At 38.5% G+C, this 15,981-nt stretch overlaps 1 protein-coding gene across 8 annotated transcripts in view; it reads left to right on the forward strand.

The window, feature by feature from the left end:
* The window catches only part of INPP4B (inositol polyphosphate-4-phosphatase type II B), an 817,532-nt gene extending 802,482 nt beyond the window's left edge, over positions 1 to 15,050 (forward strand). For 5 of the 8 annotated variants that reach the window (XM_050791144.1, XM_050791147.1, XM_050791146.1 and 2 more), the window contains one exon: positions 13,458 to 14,821. In XM_050791144.1, the coding sequence (XP_050647101.1) occupies positions 13,458 to 13,632 (175 nt within the window). In that variant the 3' untranslated portion in view covers positions 13,633 to 14,821. Of the gene's footprint in view, positions 1 to 13,457; positions 14,822 to 14,860 lie in introns of those variants that run through there. The other 3 variants (XM_050791150.1, XM_050791149.1, XM_050791152.1) reach the window with 2 other exon arrangements.
* The last annotated feature ends 931 nt before the right edge of the window (positions 15,051 to 15,981 follow it).

Below are 15,981 nucleotides of genomic sequence, written 5' to 3' on the forward strand. Positions count from 1 at the left end.
AGCCACCCTACTTATTCCTGCTAGGTGCCATCCTACAACACAGCTAATCCCACCACTTTGCTGCTCATGAGTCTTCAGTGTTTGCCCATTCTCCATCTAGAGAATAATGTCTGTTTGTCGTCAACCACAAACATTTACAACATAGCCTCATCTTGTTTTATTGAATTTATAAATGTATAAAATAGATAAGCAACAAAAAGTATCCTAGCATTTAATTTTCCTTTCTTCGTTTTTTTTATTCCTCATTATAACCAAAGCCAGCTGTGGATCATTCCCAAATACATCTGCCATTTTTCTTTCCATGCCGTTCCATGTTATTTTTATACCCATCTCCCCTAATTTCTAATCCTTGAAACCCTATCCGGCTTTCACTATATATCACAACATTCTATTTCTCTAAGAAAACTTCCCTGGTGTTTGAATCTTCGTAGAAGAAATTGATGATATGTGTAAAGCATTTTGAGCTATACTTTGGAAGTTATTCCTTTCTGGTATATTTTATATTTTGCCTTTTTCATAGTCATGTAGCTGCTGCTGCTGTTTGTTTTAAGCCATGTACATGTTATTCCAAAACTAAACCTTAAGATTCTTAAATGTATCTTATTCTCTTTCTCTAGGATTTGTATCACTTCCAGCAGTTGATAACATAAATTGTAGCATCTTGATGTTTGCACGGTATAGTGGAATTAAAGAGAAAAGTTAGGAAATAGAAGTTGGAAAAGAATAAAGGTGAAGGAAAGAGAGAGACCCTATCCTTTTAGGGAAGATGATGAATCCTCTAATACTTTCAGGGACAAAAACTGCAAATTGATTCTTTTGGGAGGTCTGACTCAAAAGAGTGAGTCGAGGTTAATATTTGAGAATATATAACACTGGGGATGGTGGTGTTTGATGTTGAACCAGTTCATAGTTAGTTAGCTCCATCAATTTCAGATGCAGCAAAAAAGAACAGAAGCAAGATTCTATCACGGAGAGAATTTGGTAGCATTCAACCCTAATAAAATCGACTGGGTGTGGTGGCTCATGCGTCTGTAATCCCAGCACTTTGGGAGGCCGAGGTGGGCGAATCACGAGGTCAGGAGTTTGAGACCAGCTTGACTAACATGGTGAAACCCCATCTCTACTGAAAATACAAAAATTAGCCGGTCGTGGGGGTGCATGCCTGTAATTCCAGCTACTCAGGAGGCTGAGGCAGAAGAGTCACTTGAGCCTGGGAGGTGGAGGTTGCAGTGAGCCAAGATCATGCCACTGCACTTCAGCCTGGGCGACAGAGCAAGACTCCTTCTGGAAAAAAAAAAAAAAAAAAAAAAGTTGGCAGTGGAAAAGGGGGTTGTAAAACTTGAGAAACAAGTTTAAAAACAAGAGATTGTGCAAAAAGAGGCTGTAGATAAACTTCCTCCTTGAGATTCAAGAGCTTCAATCTCTTGGTGATGAGCAGTTGAAAATGTTTCCACTTCCCTGCAGTTGGATAAGCACCACTGCTATTTTGACAAGCTTGGCTCCCTGTGCGTAGCTAGGATACAGCTGAATTTTGATTCCATGAAAACTCTTCGGGAAATATTTTTACTATGCCACTAGCATTGTGCATTGGTTGCTTCGCCATGTGTCTAAAGGGATATATTAGGAATTAGTGAAACTTAATAGAGGGGCAAGCATGGTAAAAGACAGGAAAATAGCTTCTGACAGTAGGAGAACAAGTGATGGTAGATGACAGGCAGCAGTGGAGATCTTGCTGAATGGTCTGACTTGTTGATGGATGGCTATGGAGTGCAGAGAATACAGAAGCATCAAGGAGGACTGAGGTGTTTAACACAGATGTCTGAGAGTGGGTGAGTGTCATTTCCTGTGATAGAAAGAAAGGGAAGAGCTGATCTGAGGTGGTAGCAGAGTAAGCAGGACTTAAGTTATGTTTTAGCCTTGTTACCTAATGTGTCTGTTGGAAAACTAAGTGGAAATGCAGTACATGTGTCTGTAATGCAGCATCAAATGACATTGAAGTCATGGAACTGTTTCAATGAAATAAAATATATATAAAAACAAAGGATGCTCTCCTGAATCCTGGGGCATTTCAATATTAGAGAGAAAAGAGCCAGAATTGAGCAATGGCAAGGTACTCATTGTCTGTGTAAGAACTGAGATTTGGCACAGGAAGGGAAACAAAAAGGGATATCAATTTTTTTTTGGGGGGAGGGGGCGGAATTTTGCTCTTGTTGCCCAGGCTGGAGTGCAGTGGTGTGATCTCAGCTCACTGCAACCTCCACCTCCCAGGTTCAAGTGATTCTCTTGCCTCAACCTCCTGAGTAGCTATGATTACAGGTGCCCACCACCAAGCCTGGCTAATTTTTGTATTCTCAGTAGAGGTGGGGTTTCACCAGTTTGATCAGGCTGGTCTCAAACTCCTGACCTCAGATGATCTGCCCACCTCAGCCTCCCAACGTGCTGGGATTACAGGCATGAGCCACTGTACCTGGCAAAAGAGATATTAAATTTTTTTTTTTATCTATCTTTACTATTAAGCATGTTCTGAGTACCTTTACATAATTCCAACAATAATCCTATGGGATAGATGTTAACATTCTCATTTTAAGGGGAAGAACTTCAGACTTAATGGAGTTAGATAATTGAGCTTTTTTTTTTTTTATGTTACTTATATCCTAATTTTTTTTGTTATTGAGTTCTGCTAAATTTCCCAGGCTACTTTCAGAATGTAGGCTATTATCTAAGGTATATGTGGGCTTTTATTTTTATTTGGGAGCTAAGAGCAGCCCTGAAGTCAGACTGCCTTCTCAGCCAGGTGTCGTGATGAATTTACCTCCTATTCTCTGACTAGTGCTTATCAAGAATAGAATCAGAAGGCTTAGACAGTAATTTTACATGTTAATGTCCTCTTAACTGGGAATTAAAGTTATCCCGAACTCCAGGAGAATGACAAACCAGAACAGTGAAACATGATTGTTCGCATTTTAAAGTACCTTAGCAACAAACACACCTACAGAATGTTTAAGACACTAGTCTCCTTCCTTTTCTCTATTATTTTCAAGCAAGACTAAGTCATCTTGTTGGAGATTCTGTACAGAGTAAAGCATAATTACATGGTATTAGAACCAGAAAATGAGTTATAGATCTATATCTATATACCTATTTCTTTGTAGAACTCCCCTATTTATCTGTCTACCAACTATGTCAGATATGTATTTTTGTTTTGTTTCATTTCTTTTAAACATTTTCTTTCAACAAGCTTCATTGCATATTTCAGCTCCTATCTAGCCAAGGGGGTGGAAAGTCAATCTCTATTATTTTACGCTCTCCTCCAGCCACAAGTCTTCCCTTGCACTGAGCTTTCAGGCTTTTCTGTATCAGTCATTAGCCACTGATATGCCTATTTCCTATACATCATGGTACCATCATGCCTTTTCATTTCACTGCATCCAAGCCTAACTCAACACAGGGGAATCTTTGGGGAAGCTGACTAATGACCAAGGGTCAGTCATGCATCCTGCAGCGTCCCCTGCTATTGGGCTCCCTCAAGTGAACAGTGAATAAGGCTTCACCCTCCTGGACAAACTCTGCCCCCTTGTCTTCTCTCCTGTCACTGCTGGATTTGTGTTTGTCTGTTCCTCTCCTTCCTCCACTTCTCCCTTCTTTTTCTTTTCTGTTTCTCTTTCTCTCTCTACCCTAAAAGATCCTTTTATTCTGTATTACCCTCCCAATGGAAACCTCAAATTTTCTGTCATGAATAAAGGATAAATGTATTTAGTTCAGGTAGCTATTGCTTCCAGTACTGCTAAAATTCCCTTGGGCACACATTTTAAACAATAGCCTAAAAAGGTAAGAAAAAAAAATATCAAAATAAAAATTGATATATCAAAAATTTTACATCTTACATATATTTAAATACAGTGATCATATCACATATTAGCATTCTTTCATGCAAACAAAACTAACCTTAAACACTTCTTCACAAGATTTTTTTTCTTGGTCCTTTAATCATTTGTGATATTTCTCTGTAGACTTGATCCAAACATTTTCCTTTCTAAAATTCAAAGATCAAAACTAGAATCAGTTCTTTGAAATGATTTAATGGAAGCAATTATACTCTCAACTCATTAGGTCTTTCATTTTTCCTTTTTTTTTTTTTTTTTAATAAAGCACTTTTGAAAATTTCATACCAGGCCACTTTCCTAACTGTTCTTGAGTTATAATTCTGGCCATAGGTACTTCTTTTCTCTTCAAAGCAATGTTTAGACATCCTCTGAAAATATTATTACTTAGTACCTGGCTTCTTCTGATGAGAGGAGATTCCTATTTTCTAGGAATTTTATAAAACATAAACATTGAACTGGAACAAAGGGTGTAAAAAGTGATAGTGGAAAAATTAATACATTTAAATATATTCATGTTGTCATGTTTTCATTTTCAATATCGAAGTTGAAAATAGATAAGACTGTGCATGAACAATTTTAGAAACCTTTGGATTCTTCGGATTTGCCCCCGCTCCACGATTTCTTATTGAACAGTCAAGTATTCTATTAGTAGAAAAAATATGCATCTCTGGAGTACTGCAGTTATGTTTTCATAGGATCAAAGAATCACAGGAAAGTCAAGATGAAAGTTATTTTAGAGGTCACTGAATCTAATCTTACAACTGGCGGGAAACCATATCTCCCTGCTTCTGAGAGGTAGCAGAAAACCTTTGCTTAAGGGAGCTCAATCATGACGTGAAAGGAATATGGTTTTTTCATTAGACAGACAGGGATAAAAGCCCTGATCTGCTACTCGATCAAATTTTGAAACCATTTTGAGCTTATACGAAAAATACCAACTAGTATGACTGCTTGCAATAAATGAAAAAAAAAAATCTAAAAAGATGTCGTATTGCATGATAGGACAGTATATAGGTGATCTCTCCCTACTTCACACACTTCTGCTCCTTTCCAAGGCAGCCTATGCCTTATACTACATAGCATTTGATTATTTGAAATCAACAACCACTGAATCATAAATTTTCCTCTTCTCCAATGCAATGGATTTTTCTCATTTTCTATGTCTTGTCTTTCCTGATACGCCAGGTTTCCCAAACCCCACTATCATCACCTTTGCTACCATGCTGTGATATCCTCTAGTTTACAGGAACCCTTCCCTTAGAATACCATGTCAAGAAAAGCACACATGTGGGTAGAACTCACACCTCCCATGAGTGGGCATTTTGCTTAATGCTGCCCAAGATTGCTCTTTCTTTTGTAGCTAACTTATCCATAATCATTAGAAACAGTCTATGATATTCAAAGCAGTGACATTGGCTTATGTCTTTTGAGTAATTTCCTCATTTAGGGGCTTTTCCTGTGAGTAACATAATATATTCTAAATTATATTCTGAAATCCAGTTAGAAGAGAAGACAGTTTAAATGGAGCTGGGGATCCTGTGGCCATATAGGCTATGCTTACATCTAGGCCAATGGGAATTATCTGACTCGTGATATTCTTTTATAAACATTTTCACAACATTTAAATAGTTGCAGTTTTTGAAAAGTCCTGAAACTGTACTTTTAATATTTTAATTATAATCTTTTAAAAGTTTAGGTGGATGATTTGTTATCTTAGAGTATTTTGAGTTATTTAACTTCATGGACATTGATCTAAACTGAAAATGAAAATCCTTCTCCATTTCCTGTCAGACTGATATAAGCAAACTGTTAATTAGGGAAACTACATTCTCAAGATTCTTTACTTACTTTTTGTTACTGTGGAACCATAAGAAAGATTTTTAAATTTATTTCCTCATCTAGAATATGTGCACATTCAACTTGAAGACTTTTAAAAGCCATTTTTACATCTGAGATTCTATGGTCCTGTGATTTCTTGTGCCACACTCACAGCTCTTATTGATACCAGATTCATTATATCCATTTTTACACAGATCTGCAGGGTTTAAATCTGATACAATTCAGCAGTCCAGGGCCTGAAACATGGTACTTTATTAATATTGATCCGTCTGATGAATGTTGAGTCAAATAAAGCTCTGCAAGATATTGGTTCTAAAATCCTGGCTCGTAATTTCAGGATGGTATCCCCATAGCTTCAAACTCGAAGCATATAATTAAATGTGAAATGGTCTCATTTTATCATGGGAGGAAATCAGGTTGGTGGTCAGAAGGAAAGATTTTTCAATTCAGTTTTAATTGGTAATTTTCCTTTGGGAAGCTTGAATAGCTATAGTTAAAGGAATAAGATATCAAATAGCAAACCTATTAATGAATAACTACCCAGCAGGAGAAGATAGGAAGACTGACTTTTATTTTTAGAAGTCGGAATGATTTGAGAGAGTATCTGTGATGGGTGACTTGTGATCTAGGATACAGCATAGTTACTTGCAGAAAAGAAAGTGAAATAAGCAAATGTCATCAAGCCATGCACAATGGATTATATTTACTGATATATCTCCTCCTGTAGGCAGTGATGTGTTTAAAAGTGAGACATGTCTTTTTACTTGTTTCTATTTTAAGTGACTGCTTTGACAGGTCTTAAAAAAATAAATAAAAAGATCATTTTCTATCCTGCAGATTTAGCAACTGCCCTTAAGTGTCTGATCTTGTCACGTTTTCAGTAGAAACAACATTGGGATTTGCTTCCACGGTGATCTACCGGTCAGTGATGGCCAAAACTAATGACATTGGAATGACAGAGTACTTTGCAAGCTACTAATTATTTGTCATAATCTCCTAGTGAGGAAGTTACTAATGTTATTACTTAAAACATCCCTTGCGTTTTGAACTTGCAGGGCACTTACAGATTCATTGGTGGCCATGAAGAAATGACCATTTGTCCTATTCTTAGTAGGAACCAAGGAAGCAGTCCCAAAGTCACCCTGTGTCTACTCTGATACAATCATGGGACTCAAGCTTTAGGTTCTGAAGCAGCGTCCTAGGCCTTGTTGCTTTCAATTCCGGCTGAATATACGATGATTACATGTGAGATATCTTTAATGTGTTATTCTAATTTCCAGAGATGGAAGTTAATAAACAACAAATTAATTCCAATGTAAAACTGCCCCTCCATGACAAAAACCAAAACCTTTTAATTTAGTGATTTTCACTTGGAAGACAATACAACATGCAGATTTGGCAGCTGTAGAACATAAAGCCGTCTGTCATAAATTAGTCCCCTGTATTTGGAGTAAGGACCATTCTAAGACACTTTCAAATTACTTTTCAGACTTTCGAATGCTCTACTCCTCAGCCAGGAGGAACATCTGTAGGGTGGCTCTACTGCAAAAGAATATTTCTCTACTATTATATTGATAAACTGTGGCTAATATGTTAAGCTAAATTTATAATCAGCATGTGATAGTTATACTATGATTATTGATTGATTGGTTGATAGATGATTCTGTCCTTCTCTGCTAATAGGAGACATTGAAAAGGAATCAAGATTTCAATAAAGTTATTAAGATGTGCCTTCACCTTAAAACTGGACAGATTAGGAGGTAGTGCTAGGATAATATTAATGATAATAGCAACCACAATACACAGGAAAAGAAAACCAAATACACTACGTTTTCACTTATAAGTGGGAGCTCAACATTTAGCACCCACGGACGTAAACATGGGAACAGTAGACACTGCACTCTATTAGAGCGGAGAAGGAAGGAGGGGAGAGTGGTTGAAAATCTACCTATTGGGTACTAAGCTCACTGTCCAGTTGCAATATACCCAAATAGCAAACCTACTCATGTACCCCCCCCCATATCTAAATTGAAAGTTGAAAGATTTTTAAAAAATAACTATATCTTGCCTCCTCCTGCCCCTCTCCCTAGCTCCCCAACACATGCCTGCATGTGTGTTCTGTGACTGAACCCCTCCACAGCTGACTGTGGGTGGAATGAACTTATTTGAAAGCGTTTTCTCCTCATTGCCAGAATTGTTGAAGCATGAGGTAGATCAGTTATTTTCAACTATTGTTTGCAACCAGACCACAGCATGATTTATTTGGTATAATTCAAATTGCTGTGTCATCTGCTTGAAATAAGTATGACTATTGTTTACCCAAATATGGCTTGGGGTGGTACATAAACAATTGCTGCTGGTAAGATCAAGCTGCACGTCCTGGCCCTCTGCTCCTCCACCCACACCCTGGTACATCCACTTTTGAACACCAGTGGGCGAGGTCAGTGGCTTGCAACCTTGTTTGATTATACATCTCTACCAGTTAAAAAGGTTCTAAGTGACTAGTACCTTTATCTGGTTAAAAAGATTCTAGAGAAATACATTTTAAAAGGTGCCAATGTAGGTGCACAAAATATCTCGGCTCACAGCATGTGTCCCATCCAACCTATCTCTGCGACTTTGCAAGCCAGCGCTTTTTGTGCACCTACGTTGGGACAATCTCATTCGTCCTAACCTCACTTTCCAAGAAGGGAAATGGAGGCTTGAAGAGACAAATCAAATCTCTCAAGCAGGCAGAACTAAGAGGACAGGTAGAATCTGAAGGCAGACTTTTGGCCTCCAGATCCCTCGTGTTTAGCCAAGTGGGGCTGCTGGCCTGCCTCCTCCTGTGGATGTGAGCCTTAGACAAATCCTGAGTGCTTCTAAGAGGTAGAAAGATGAGCGAGACAGGGAGACACAGACACAGGCGTGGAGGGCTTCCTGGAAGCAGTGGTACTTGATGGAGCTATGCAAGAAGTGAGGAGGGCAAACTAGTCAGAGATTTTTGTGTGTGTGTGTGTGTGTGTGTGTGTGTGTTTTCCAGGTCACAGAATTGGTACTCACAGGGACGAGGGTGTCCCAGCCAGGAGAGATCAACTTCATTAGCAGGCCTAGAAAAGCCATGGAAGCTTCCAGCAGGAAACTGATGCTACTAGAGCCATACTTTAGAAAGGACAGGGGAAGTTAGTTATGAGTGAACAAGGGTGAGAATGAACGTGACTGGAGTGGCTAGGAGGAGGTGCCTGGTGCTCTGAGCAGGGGACATCATAAAACAAATATATGGTTTCCTGACCGAAGTGGTCTGGATACGAGGGAAGGGGTCCCATGTGATGCTTGATGTCTGTGAAGGTAGACTAGCAGGGATAGAGGAAGGGTGGCAGTGGTGAGCCTGGCTGTGCAGGCTGCGATGAGTCAGGCTGTGGGGAACTGAGGGCTGGAAGGGAGTTGGGCATTGTTTATGGGGGTTGCATGAGTAAAAGAATTCCTGATGGAGACAGGAGATGTGGAAAGAGAGGTAAGAGGGGATCGTTGGGACAGAGCCAAGTATGAAATACAAAGAGCTGGGGCCCAGCCTCTCTGCTATGCCAGCAGTGATATTCAGGCTGGATGACTGTGGCAGGGACTGTCCTATGCATTGCAGGATGTTGAGCATCCCTGGGCCCCACCTACTAAGATGCCAGTAGCAGTACCCCCACTCCTATAGTTATGACAACCAACAATCTTTCCAGATATTGCCCAATATCTCTGGGTAACATCACTTGGTTGTAAACTACTTTCTTAAATTATAAAAAGGTTAGATAGATAGGTTATAGTTGATATATTTATATGTATAGGTTATGGTTGATGTATTTATATGTTTAGGTTATAGTTGATGTATTTATATGTATATAGAGAGAGTCTCATGCTAAGGCAGGGTCTCTCAGCCTTAGCACTGTCAATAATCGGGGCTGAATGTTTACCATGGACTGTACAGTAACCAAGCTATTGACTTTATTCCCTGAAATGTTAGCCGATTGGCCTGATTAGTAGAGTATCAGTACTCAATAAGAATGAAGTAGAGGCCAGGCACAGTGGCTCATGCCTGTAATCCCAGCATTTTGGGAGGCTGAGGCAGGAGGATTACTTGAGCCTAGGAGTTTGAGACAAGCCTGGGCAACACGGTGAAACCCCATCTCTATAAAAAATACAAAAATTAACTACTAACTAGGCATGGTGGTGCACACTTATAGTCCCAGCTACTCGGGAGGCTGAGGTGGGAGGATCACTTGAGCTTGAGAGATAGAGGCTGCAGCAGGCCATTATTACACCACTGCACTCCAGCCTGGATGACAGAGAACCTGTCTCAAAAAAAAAAAAAAAAAAAAAAAAAGAGAGAAAGAGAAAGAAGCTGAAGGCATGCTCTTTCTTGAAAATCTATCAGACCTGCAAGGAAAACCATGTATGAAAAGTGACCCAAAGGAAGTTGAGGAATGCACAGAATGACCTCTAGAGGTTCCTTTTAGCACTAATGATCCCTGAAGGAGACTTACAGACCCTCATGAACTGACCCCAACCAGGCATTGGCTTGCTGCTTTTTTCCTCCACGTTGGCTGGTGCTGTCACAACACTCACTACAGCAATTCCTCCCAACCCTGCCTTGCCCTCAAGCCTCTGCTGCTGGAAATGACCACTGGCCCATGGTCCAGAGGGTGTGGCTGGCACAGCGGAGGAGGAATGTGTCTGACTTGTATGTGAAGGTAATGACTGGGTAAGACACACAGCGTGCGCAGAACCGAGTTTATGGACCAGCCTTCCATGTGAAATTTGACTTTTCCCTCTTTGCTGAATTGGCCAGGTTAACAATGGTTACCCCTCAATTACAGGAAGCATGCGTGCTACAAAGCCTCCTTGGAGACCCACATGGCCCTCAGATGAGCAATTGTTCAGATTTCTTTTCTTTTTCTTTTCCATGGGAATAAGGGTTCCTCTCTGCAAAGCACATGTTTTAGGGTTTTTTATTTTCTTGCCACCCCCAAGGGCCTGGTGATAGTTTTCTTTACCATGCATTAAACAGAATCTGGAGTCTTCGTGGGGAAAAAAAGGCAGGAGGGAACATACTAGTTAAAACATTTCTAGGTACACTACCAAGATGTACCTATTTATTGATATACAAATGACATAAGTTATTGAATGCTTGCTGTAGGCATTCTCTGTTCTAAGAAATTTGTAAGAATCAACTTACGTAAGTTACTGCATAGCAGTTCTATGATGTAGTATTGTTATTATCACCACTTTACAGATAAGGAAATAGAGACATGACATACAGAATGACATGCTCAGTGCCACTCAACTAGCAAGTGATAGAACCAAGCTTGAAACAGCTGATCTGACTCCAGAGTCTGTGCTCTGATCTACTATATCACAGCGGTTTCTATATGTGCTATTCTCCTAATATATACTGTTTGAAATACATGAAAAAGAGTAATTTTAATAGAATGAGATACCTATTGGCAATATTGAAGTTCTCATACTTTTGTCCTCTGCTCCAGTGAGCCATCTAGAACCACCTCTGAGATCTATGTGCCCTCCTTCCAAGATCATCTTGGGGGATTCTTATAGGGGAAATTCAAACTGCTACCCTCAGGGGTCTTAGTGTCCTTGTCTCTATTTGGATTCTATAATGGAAGTGGGGTCTATAACTGTAGAGTCTGTCCTCCAGTTTGGTCTGCCATCCACCAGTTCAGGTCACTTCCCTCCCCACCTCTCTGCTGCCCCTGGGAGCCTGGGCTTTCCCACTGAGACGCAGCCAGGCAGAAAACACCTTCCCCGTATTCCTTCATGCCCCTTTGTCCTCCAGCCTCAACTTTCCAGTCCCATTATATCAGGAAGTTACTAGGTAATACACTACTCGCTCAACGGAAAAATTAATTTGAACATCCACATCACTCTTCCCCTTTCTATCTTCAATCAGTGATCACATGTTACCTTCTTGTGAGAACTTCTCTAACTTTCCTATTTAAAATTCTCCCTCTGTCTCTCACACACACGCACGAAACTCCCTTCTGCTTTACTTTTCTTCACGGTGCTTTTATCAGATGTTATTCTTATTTTTCTATTCCCCCTCCTCCAACTCAAAAATAAACATTATGAATGCAGAAATCTCTATCTGATGTATCCAACCTTGTATGCCCAGTGCCTACACAGCACAATTAGTTCGTAGTAGACACTAAAAGCTTTGGGTTGAACAAATGAATAAACTGTTTCTCTGGGATTAACGATTAGGGATTTGAAGCCAATAAGAGAAATAATATAAAACAGGGGAGCTTTTCTTAATCACATTCAAAAATATCAATGCCTAAAATACTGTACATTTTCTACCTGGTGTGCTGGAAAAAGTTGAATAGTAACCAGGTTACTCATACAACTGACAATAGGAATAAATGTAAATCCAAAGTAAACCCCCTTTTGCTCAATAAACCATTTGTTTTCCAAACAATCTTTTACTTTGTCACTGATTACATAGTTCTTAGGTCCTACCAAACCATGAGGCTATAACAGAGCACAGCACAATATGGTTGATTTGTTGATTTGGTGTTTTAAACTAATTCATGTTGTTTGAAATAATTATGACTGATATTTGTGTAAATGCTGACACTGGCATGGTCAATGCCTGGTCAAAAATTTCTATATAGGACTTGTTTGGGGATTGCAAAGGGCTAGAAATTGGCCATAACTAAGGATCTTCATTAGAAGTTTCCTTTGAAAAGTTCCACACTTATTTCATAAGACTGTGCCACAATCAGTTTTTTTGCCTGAACACGTAGGAGAGCTAATAGAGAATATACCACCCTTAACCACTGAATGTGACTGAGATTCTTAATACTCTGAATACTAATGAACTAGAGCATAGAACATTATTTTATTGTCAGTTTATATCAATATGGTATATTTCAGACTGGCCATAATTGGAGCTGCTTTTAAGCAGAATTATAAACCAACACCCTACTTTTATTTATTTACACGGAAAGTAAACAATCTAAAAATGAAGTCTTTTATTTTCTGAGGTATCACCCTGTAAATATGGATCTCTTTTCAGATGAAGTGTTCGTAGGAGATAGATTTGTCCCGATCTAAGGAAGATGAGCAGGAGGCGATGTAATTTATGAGCTGAACTAACAGAAGGGTGCTGAGTTGGATTTTATTAAACTAATATTATGGCTGGCAAAGATGGCATGTCAGATGTCCTGTTCATTTTAAAGATCGTGCCATTTCAATAAATCATTTTTATAATTTTAAATACATTATATAGGTGCAATGCCAGTAGAGGGTATGTTTACATATGCCAGACACATTGGTTTGCTTCCCTACATCCTGTGTTGCTCATTTCATTTTCTAGAGATGTAGTTATCAGATTATTTTCATGAGCTAATCCATAGTTTACTTATTTCATAGTCTTGATTTGGTGCTGTTATGCTTATTTGATTCTTCCTTGTACATACATAGTCAACTCACGTGAACATCATTACAGTGTTTCTCCCTTCCTTCTTGCACAAAGAGCTAAAGGAATCTCCTGTTTTAATTCCTTCGCCCATGTAGTACAATGAGAAAACAATACACAAGGTGCATTTGGGGAAATTTACCATAAGATTTCATCTGAAACAATTGTGTTATGTAAGATAGTGCATTGTATTTCAGAATATTTAAGGTTGAATTTTTTTTTACTGTGTGAACTCTATACTATTTTCTTTTCTCCCCTAACTTCCCCTCATTTAACAGCAGACAAACCCAGGGAGCACTGAATGAATCCGATGATCCTGAAACAGGCTGTCTAACTGATAACAAGCCAACTTCTCGACACTTCTATCCTGTCGCCTTGCTGCTTGTCAGCTCACACCTGCTAGTTGTGTGGCTTATTTTAAGTCTGGCATTGCTCTTAGCCAAATACCAATAAGTTTTATGTTGTATTCCTTTTTCTTTTCTACAAATGACAATGAACTTTAAATCATGGGGACAATGCTGTAATATTTTTACATTTTCAAATTCACAGAATTTAAAAGAAAATGTTTAATTTGTGTTTTTGTTTGTTTTTCCTAAAATCTGAAAAACAGAAAGTACTATGCATTAAGTGGATTATTTTGCTCTTTTGTTCATGGAAAAGTGTTTCCCACTGTTAACTAGCTCAAGAAGAATTTTTAAATTACTGTCTTTGGAATAAGACAAAGAACAGAATCCTGAAAGCTTGAAGTTCTGAACCTCCTGTCCTCATCCCATTAAATTTATTAAAGAAATTAAGACTGAATTTGCACAAACACTGAAACCCTGAGACAAGTTCTAGAGATGTGGGAGGTTGCAGACTTTATTTCCACTGTGCTAATATCATAGATGCCATCTGCTGATAGAAATTTTTTTTTAACCTGTTTTACTTCTTCGCTGCAATTAACTCTTTTCTGTCAAGTAACTTTATGGAGAGAATGGCTATTTATGTTTTGTAATTAAATCACCTGTTTGTATCTCTTGTTTGGGTTGATTTGGCTTTCAGAGGACTTTTCTATTCTTTTTAACAAGGTCTTGTTTGTGTCTTGATGTACCATTCCCAGCACTTGTGACTTTTGTACTGTCCGTGGACAAGCACTCTTCCTTTATAAAGCTGAGACTTGGCCCAGGCTGTTCAGAAAGCCATTTTCTCTCTTCCTTGCACAGCTAAAATAATAAAATTAAAATAGAGATGAAATTTTTCTTTAAAAATCTATAGGGCCAGACTTAATAAATTAAATGCCTTATTTCTAGAACCTGCATCCTTAGGGCTACATATAGATTTTAATGTGTTTTAAAGAGACTGAGAAATTAATTTGTGGAAATGTTATAAAATGGCAGATATATTTATGAAACTAAAGTGGAGCTGTATTGTGGAGCAAATTATATTTAAAGAGTTTATTAAATTTTAAATGTCTGTTAAGAGTAAAGAGACTTAAGTCATCTCTTTCAGAGGGCAATAATGGTATTGGGCCTGGCCTAGGATTTAATTTTGTAAGATGTATCATCACTTGTGGAAAAAAAAAATGTAGAGTTGAATCTTTGTTATTTTTACTTGGACTGTTGCTGCAACTCTGCATTAAACAAATAAAGCATATTTATTTATTCTGTGTTTCATGAAGTTGTACTTTTTCCCCTTTCACCAGAGAAGGATGCCGCATAGAGAATGTACTGAAGAATATCAAATGCAGAAAGTATGCTTTCAACATGCTACAGCTGATGGCTTTCCCCAAGTACTACAGACCTCCAGAGGGGACTTATGGAAAAGCTGACACCTAAGTTTACCAACATGTTAATAAACAGGAACACAAATACGTTTCAGTTGGATAATCTTCACCTTGGTCTTTTTTGTTTGTTTTTATTGTCATGAATTTGTGGTTGGGGAGATGATCACAGATGTTTGCCAAAATCTAGGAACTACTTGAATTCATTGTCAGCATATTACTCTGAAAGAAATCCATTTAAAAAAATCTTACATGACTCAGTACTGTCATTTCTAGTTCTAAGTTTCTATGTGCTGAGCCTAGCTGATTGTGATTGGTTCACAAAGTATAAATTTCATTCATGAGTATTTAAATGTTTCTGAGGAAACATGGATCATTTCAGTAGGATTTGGGGTGATTCAGAGAGCACTACTGTCCATCCAAATGAAGAGAAGAGAGGGGGAAAAGGAGCAGAGTTTTTTTGTGATACAACTTAATAACCTATGAGAACATAGTCAACCTGAGAATCAATATAAGGGATTAAAAGAAAACGTGTAGCCACTCAATTAGGTAGAGTTAACTCGTGATCTGGAATACTGAGGCAGTTTGCAGGTATGTTCCACAATGATCTCTATCATCCAGTCAAGGTGTGACTCTTCCTCTTCAACAGGCATATGCATGAAGTGAGTAAAGCAGTCAACAGACCTTTCAAAACCATGGCATCTTTTCAGAACTCTGACTTGGGTTGTGTGATCTAGCTGTGAATGTAGCAATATAGAACGTTTAATAGAATGATAGGCAAAACACTGCAATGATCTAAAATTGCAAAGAAAATAAAAATGAACATTTTGATACCCAAAATGGAAATCCCCATCAGCCTGAACTTTATGTTGTGAAGTTCATGAATGTCAGTGAGGTGTCTCTGAGATGTTTTTTAGCAGTCATCTCAGTATAAGCATGCAGTTATGGCATAGGTTTGTATACGTTAATAAGCCTTTAAAACATATGCAACCACAACAAATGATAAAGTAAAACAATTATTTTCTGTTACCCTGAATTTCAAA

Source organism: Macaca thibetana, chromosome 5 (genome assembly GCF_024542745.1).
Source record: "Macaca thibetana thibetana isolate TM-01 chromosome 5, ASM2454274v1, whole genome shotgun sequence".
Lineage (NCBI taxonomy): Eukaryota > Metazoa > Chordata > Mammalia > Primates > Cercopithecidae > Macaca > Macaca thibetana.